General features: G+C 38.2%; 1 protein-coding gene across 1 annotated transcript in view; it reads left to right on the top strand.

Moving 5' to 3' along the window:
* The first annotated feature begins 5,973 nt into the window (after positions 1 to 5,973).
* Positions 5,974 to 8,290, top strand: part of LOC136258014 (uncharacterized) — a 29,875-nt gene continuing 27,558 nt past the window's right edge. The window contains exon 1 of the mRNA XM_066051313.1: positions 5,974 to 6,069. Within this exon, the coding sequence (XP_065907385.1) occupies positions 6,013 to 6,069 (57 nt within the window). The 5' untranslated portion in view covers positions 5,974 to 6,012. The remainder of the gene's footprint in view (positions 6,070 to 8,290) is intronic.

Genomic DNA, 8,290 nt, shown 5'->3' with positions numbered 1-8,290 from the left:
CATTCAAAAATGCCGACCCATGCCACAGTTGACTGTTAATAAGATCATCACTGATCGAGATTGGAGGTCAGCCAGATTACTTGCACATGGGCAGTGTCTCCAGAAATCTATCAGAAATGTGTCTAATTTCATTAACCCAATGTTGTAAATACTGTTTCCAGTGTCGCTCATTCTTGATCCACCACAATGTTGTAAAGGAGTCCACCCAGTAGTATGGCTGAGATATGACGATTGTTGATTCTAAGGAAGCTTAAACAGAACAGAGTAATCTAACCAACATTGTGGCTCCCAAGAGTTCCAAACTACGTAAGTGTCGATTGTTTCATCTTGGAAACAATCTGCTGCATGTGTGTTCAGAGTACTGCCATCACAATAAATACACTGATACAACATAGGCCTTCTCTGAGGCATCGCTAAAACCATGTGATTCAATCCTTAAGGCCTCTTGGGTGGATTTGAAATGACATCTTGAAACATTCATATGGCTCCATCATTTGCTGAGAAGAGACATGGTGCTACAGAACTCCATTCAAGATAGGTGCAGCTCAAACACAAGACAGCTAATCTATATTGTGTTATTTCGGGATTGTCACTAGGCCTGCATCTAATATGCCAACATAATAGCTATATGTGACTGTCTCTGGGAAAACCAGTCTTATCGCCCATTTAAAAGTATCAAGAAATGTTGGTTTTAAATATTCAGAGTTAAGTTTCGCACCATTTTAGATAGTTTTTAAACTGAGGTTGTCTGTATCAGACGAGCTCCAGAAGGGTGGGAGGCGGGGCCCTGGAAGGCGGGCAAGATGGTGTTCAAAAATTGAAAAGAAACTTGTTGGGATGAATTAGGCCAAGTTATGGGCCATTCAGGGCTCAGAACTGGCTAAAATGAAAGGAAATTTACAGCACAGGTCATTTTCCAGCACCACAGAGCTCCATCAAGACCCCAGACCACTGATACGGCTCACCACTGTGCTTTGAAAAAGCGGCCAGCAAAAGCAGACTGCTTCACTCTGGTTGAAGGTGGCAGTGAAACTTGATAGTGCATTCATTAAGCTTTGTGTTTGTGTGAAAAAATCAAACTTCCTATCTTGGGCAATAAGAACGGTTTTCATAGCTCTAGTCACAAATATTCCTGGCATATTAGGATGATACTTCAAACTATGGAGCTTAATTCCATGAAAATAGATTGATACTCCCTAATAGAGCAGTCAATAGAACTGCAAACGGATTAACTCCTTAGATCAATATTCTCTAATAAAATAGTCACTTTATAGTAAAATACTCTAATAGAGCATTCGCTGATAAAAATGTTCCAAGATAACCTAGGAGCATAATGCAAGCATAATGGGAATACTAAAGAGCATAATAGGTGAAAATTTTGGGAAATTCCTGGAAGCATTTTAGGTGAAATTTTGAGCATATATGACTCAGGCCTAATTGTCATTTTGAATTTTATCTCACCAGCAAAGCATGTCTCTGTCTCCTTCAGTAATGAGTATTTGATGAAAAGCTTTCTTATTGTCTGCAGTTATCCCTATAGAGTAACTTTTAAATTTCACAAGCACCACAAAAAATGTGTGTGGAGGATTAAGTTACCGTAGGTCCCTTTTCCTTAGAATCATTTAACCCTTAAATCCGCATAATCCAGAAAACTGTACTGATAAAAAAAAAAAACGAATTGAAAATGCACAATACTTTTGCCAATTTACATAGGCGGCTACAAACAAGCATATCATGAAACGTTCATCTGATTGTTTTGAAAAACAGATTTTATTAATTGGCAAAGAGTAAGCTATCTGCCTGTATATAAACTTTCAACATACAAACAAGGAACTCACCCACTACAACGCACTACGACGTACTGAATCATTTTGCATCCTTCCACATTCAAATCATCATTGTGCACATCTGAGAGTGATGTTATCACATGATATCTATATATCAACTGAATTGCCATCACATGAGGAGTAATATGACACCAAGCAAAAGTTGGTAGGACAGTGTAAAGCCGAGTTATGGCCTTTTGTACATCGTTATGTGAAGAAAGAAGACAAGGGGATGGTTCTTTTACTCCTCTTTTAAAGTGAAGCGAGTATCTCTGAATTGGATGGATGCAACAAAGTATGGGACTATTCAAACCAAAATTTAATGGTGAGTAAGATGGTATTTATAGTTTTTAGATAGCTTCAACAGTTATTTGTTTTAGAGTTTAGTTTTACAAGGCATACATGCGATCCAGTTTACTGGATTATGCATTTTCAGTGCTTGTGTTTTATAAAACAGCTGTGGGTTTAAGGGTTAATGAGTACTTGAACTGTTAAAGGTTTGCTGATTCATCAAAACTACACTTTAGTTGCATCCTTTTTTTGCTTTGAATACACCTAAGAAATTAGCTTCTTTCTTGTCTAGTGCAATGACAGATACTCACTCATGCACTGTGTGAATGTGTCCTAAAGGTTTCATCATACCTACTGGTGGAGTAACACTGGATTGTGCTTCATATGTGATTTCAGATGCTGTAGTTAAAAGACGCACAAGTTAACATTCAAAAATACTGGCTATATGTTTTCAAAAGAAGCCTAACCTTGTACCTATTCTGGACCCCATTGATATCAGGTGGGAATGGACCTTTAACTGATGGGCCTGTGATCTCCCCATCGACTATTCCAACTGATATTGTCTCCCAGAATTATTTTAAACTGTTTGTCAAAAGGTCATCACTATAGAGACTTGTGTCATTAGCACTAGGACCTTCAATTACAAAATCAGTGATGACATCATTGCTCCTGTGCCCTTAACTGGCCTAGAGATCAACCTGCCAGATTAACTGTGAACAACAACTGGACCTCTGTCTCCATGAATGTTCTCATTTATTTCAAAGTCCTAATAGAATCAATCAAAAGGTTAATGGTATTTCCACTGTGGTCATGGTTACTTTCAGAAGTGATCACCAGCTTCAACCCATGAGGTGGGCATAATGATCAAGGACTGACATTGGTGAACAAATTGTACGGAATAGTAGTGTTGTAACAGAGATGTCCCAACTCTGCAATGTGACATTGACAACCTCACAATCTTTCTTCTTGAAAACACTGTCTTCAAATGTGTTAAGGTTCAAAGCTTCTCACTTGATAAGCTTCAACCCAAGTTTAACCTCCAACTGATGACTGATGTAAGATTGTTGACTCTCATTGTCAAAGAGTATTCTTATAGAAGTATTTCTGAACATGCAAAATAGATGTTCTTGCAGTCTGAAATGGTACCCTTCCTCGTGTACTTGCTGTTGAAGATAGTGTGGTTTCTGTGTCTGTAGGAGGAGGGACAGGCTCTTCTCTAAGAGTTAGCAGAGAACAGACAGACTGGTGGTGATGATGATTGCTTTTGCGACGTAGTCTGACACTTGAGTACTGACTAATGATCTCTTTATGTGCTTCAGGTAAAGAAACTTCAAACAAGATGCAGAATATTGTTCCTCCTTGCACTATACACACCACATTCACCTTGAAGTATTATTCCCTACCATTAGTGCTGCAGCAGTGGGAGAGAAAGCCTTCTTGTCTGGATTTGTCATTGTCTTCTCATTCACTCTTACAGTGTAACTAAGTTCTCTTGCTACAACCTCTTCCTTTATTACACTTAGCATTTCCTTCAACTCCCAAATATTTCCAGTTGTGACTCTGGCTGCTTGTAGACTATCCAGAGGCAATTTGGACATTATGACTGGGATTAGAAGGCTTTTACTTAATCCAAAGTGACTCCAAAACATGGATATTCTGTCATGAATCAGTCTAAGTTGGGAAGCCTTTTTACTACTGCACTCAGGAAACCTTATATAGTTGTCTATGTGGGCAGAAATTATCTAATGTAGCTTCCAAACCTGTCTTGTAGGATGTCTGGCTGCAAGATAATTGGCCAAGCACTGAATAGATCATACAGGTAGATTATATAGGATACAGGGATTAATTTCAGGAATAATGATGGGGTAAAAGAATTAAGACATTTTGATGCAGTTTTAGGGCATAATTGGCATAAAAATTAAATCACAATCGAGCTACTCTAATAGAGCAGTCACTTACTCTAGTAGAAAGATCAGCGCAAAATATTTCATTACTTATTATAATAGTAACTAAGCATCATGACTAATAAACACAGCTAGATTTAGAACTTTTTATTGTTCTTGCTGTACAGTTTAATTTCTAAGGTGAAGAACAAATAGGAATAATTTTGGGAGTAATGAGTATATTTTTGGGAATACTAAAAAGCATGACAAGTTTTTAAAAGAAATTTGGAATAGAATAATGATGAGAATTTTGAGGATAATTCCCACAAGCCAACAGCTGGACCTTCAAACAGTGTATGGAAGTAAATTGGGTTTTTCCACTGGAGGGGTTCTTGTTTATTGTCAAAATTGTCCCAAAATAATCTGAACCTTTTCACATCACCATTGAAGTTAGATATTACCAATTTTGGAATTTGGGCATGGGTTTGGGTTGAATGATTGGAGGTGAACTATAGTTATAGCGATCACTGAGTCTGTTGTCATGCTTTCTGTGGTTATGTGGTGAGAGTTGCAGTCACAGTGTCTAATCTGCTTTCAGTACCATCTGTTTCTTGTTGGTAATGGTTCAGTTTTGTAACCTTCTGATGGTGATGGAGGTGAAGCTACCACAGGATTGGTACTGAATGCCTTATCACAGAATTCTGTTCATATCTCACCAATTTTATCACTGAGTTCAGCAGCATAAACTATCTGGTTCTCTATAATTATCTTCAACTGGACAAGCTTCCACTATTTTGCTATCTAGTTCTTGCAGTGTGACCATTTTTCTACTACTGTAGATGTCCAGAAAGATGATTAGTCCTTTAGCAAAAACTTCCTGCTCAATTCGTAAAGCTGCTTTATTGAGAAGTCTACTAACCACAATTCTCTTTGAACTTCACCTTGTCTATAGTCAGTACACATTCACCTGAGTCCCTGCCAAATATTGTAATATCAAAGAGGTGAACATGTGTTCACTCCCAATGGTTTTGTATGGAACAAGCATGGTTTCATGTTGTAAACATGTTTGCGTGCCTGAATCGTCCATACTAAATGTATGGGATATTATAATGCCTCATAACTCACTTGCTCTTGCCTGTATCAAAGTGCTTTTTTGATAAACAGTTCCGGCATTTGAAGGGCTTCACAATGCTACTAAATGTTTGAACAGCTGGCCCTTGTAACAAAAATCTAAACCCTATTAACAAGAAACTAGGGCTCAGGTGAATGCGAACAGACTATAAAGACTGACTGTCTGACATGATGTTCACAAACTGTGCTAGTCAAAAATATGCTTTGTTGGAAGTGTATGTATCTAGAGATGTAAAAAATGAAATGAATTTAAAATAGTTCTTATGCAATAACCTTTACAGGTACCAAGGAATTCTGGTCAGTCTTCAGGCACAGGCTGTGAGCACGAGAAAATGAGCAACTTCTAGTGATTTACTAACTGAATTAATAAAGTTACATGTATACACTATAATTATTATTAATAGAGAAGCCCTACAAGAATAAATTTCTATAAGTATATATATAAATGTTAGCAGTAATGTTGAGCTCTTTGTACTTCAAACAAATGTCAGTGTTTATGGTCTTGGTACAGTCTTAGAACAGAACAATCATGTCATTGATCATTGCCTATGCTAGCCATACACTTTCAAAGTCAGATCAAACTAAAGTTAGTGTGATTCAAAGAGAATGCCTGGCAATTGTTTATGTACTAAACCCCTGTTTCTTACTTATTTTTAAAGGATATCAAATATTTTCAAATACACCATCCAAGCACTAAGCAATAGATTCAGACCAACCCCCACTCATTTTACGTAGTTGAAAATCAGTTTGTCATCATAGCTACCATACTGGATGATATAGTAATACTTTAGCTATTGGATATAATTCTTGTGTACTTTTCTGTGTTATTTCAACAGTGGACAGGCGATACTCCATTGCATACAGCAATAAAGAATGGTCACATGCAACTAGCAGAACAAATGATATCAAGAGGAGCTGACATAAATAGTAGTAATAAGGTGAGTGCAACATACATATATACTGTCTTGTTCATAACAAGTAGCCAATGATGTATTTAAGGAAAGTAGAATTTGCATGTATTTATTCAGTCATATAGTCAGACAAATTCAAATGATCATCCATTCTTACCACATACACCCAAGCCATTCCAAATGGAGATGTCTCAGTTTGGTTGCAATAATTCCCATTATCACCCCAATGTTGTCTTACCATATCAGTTGTTACTCATTATTGCCATTGCTGCTTGTTAAAATTGTTTTCATGCATCATTAGTGAAACTATCCAGTCTCTTTTAGGTGGTGACAGAGAGATTCCCAGCATTTGCTTTCATCTAAAAGTATTGATAACTTACAAGCCTGATAAAGTCACATAGTTTTGATGGACAAATGGCAGTCATCAAAAGCAGATTGGTGTAATGCTTCAAATACTTTAAAGGCATTAGCTATCTTCCTATCAATTTCTGAATCAATAGATCCCTAGTTCAAGGTATAGAAAGAGATCAACCCACTCAATCAAACTACCACTCACAGAAAGGGGCTGCTGGTCATCTGTAGAGACTATAGTACCAACAGCCATAAATTTGGTCTGGGGAAACCTTACTGTCAAACTTAGAGAGCCAGTCACTTCTATGCATGCCTCAATGGCAGAACATGCAGCCCCCCTTGAGTTAGCAAATAACATCACATCATCAGCAAACTCCCCTTTATAAAGCAAAGTCTCACTGGTATTTCTGATGGACCTACATATATGAAACAACATCCCACCCTGCTTCCTAATAATTAAAGCACCTGCATCAATTAATTACAGTATTTAATTAAAGTACACCTAACCTACACCTAATTAAAGTACCTATTAATTCTACCTTATCCTGCCATTATTCACAACAGCGCAAGTGTAGTTGTCATTGTATAACTCTGTCTCAGATCATTAGCCACTTCAATTTCTTACAAGATTTCACAACATCTAGCCTTCATGTCCTGATGGAAAGAGCTAATCAAAGTAATCAAGTCTTCAGGTACACTTTCAGTTTCTGTAATGCAATCCACTATGCTGTGCAAGTAATGGAATCATATGGTCTACACACACAAGATACTGTTTAGAATTATAATTGTGTTCTTTAGACTTCTTGGCCAGTTGTCACACTACAAGATCATATCTATGCAGCTTCATCCTCTCCAAAAGCCACACTGTGACTCTGGTAAGACATGTTCAGCAAGGTGTTGGAGCTGGTTTTATATGACTCTTCTTTCCAACTTACCAATAACACCAAGTAAAGTAATACCTTGCCAGTTATAGTGAAGATTGCTCTTCTCAAGGACAGGAAAAGGTATAGCATCCTGTAAATCCTGTAGCACACATTTCTCTCTCCAGACTGCTCTCACAAGTGTGCAAGCATGCTTTAACTTCAACATGTCAGACAAAATGCACCAGCTGCTTTACATTCTTTGGGATCCACAAGAGAAGAGTCTACTTCACATTGTCCCACAAGATCCAATCCATGGACATCAAACTGCCAACAACATCCAACATCCATGGACATCAAACTGCCAACAACATCCAACATTTTAGTGAAGTACATCGCCATCCTCAATGTTCAGAAACTGTATTCACACATGGAACATCATCCCCTGGGTGACACACAATTTCTTCTTCCATGTTGCATACCACAAGTACAATTCTACACTTGCTCCTACCAAACTTGTCTTGCTCAACAATCATTCCTTTGTCCTGAAACCACTTATTCTAAGCTGCTCTTACTGCCTACCTTGCCTCCCTTCTAGCTCTCCTAAACTTGATGGCATCCTCAGGTGCACCTGTACCTAACCACATAGAGGAGGCTTCATTATGAAGAGTAAGCAATGGTTGCAAGTGTCCGAGTGAATCAATGAACTAGTCTGGCTGGTTTTGTGAAGAGACATTAACATGCAAGATGCCCTGCCCACCCCCCATGATCAAGGGGGAAAGCTAAGCAAGGACCCAGCTCACTTGCTTGTATGCCACCCAACCTCCCCCGAGCACTTTGCACAAGTGAGCCAGGCACCTTGCACTTTTCCCTGTAAGAGAGTTAACACATGTATATATCTACCAAGACGTACCTTAAATCAGCATGCTTACTTATACTCAGGTTAGCCCGCTATGCTAACTTTGGAGTGACAAAGGGCAACTGAAGAATCATTTGGCGAATTATTTGATTAGTCGTGCAGCTGGCAGTACGTGGTA

This window comes from Dysidea avara, chromosome 6 (genome assembly GCF_963678975.1).
Source record: "Dysidea avara chromosome 6, odDysAvar1.4, whole genome shotgun sequence".
NCBI classification, from domain to species: domain Eukaryota; kingdom Metazoa; phylum Porifera; class Demospongiae; order Dictyoceratida; family Dysideidae; genus Dysidea; species Dysidea avara.
The sequence above is the reverse complement of the archived record's forward strand: the minus strand, read 5'-3'. Positions and strand labels throughout refer to the sequence as shown.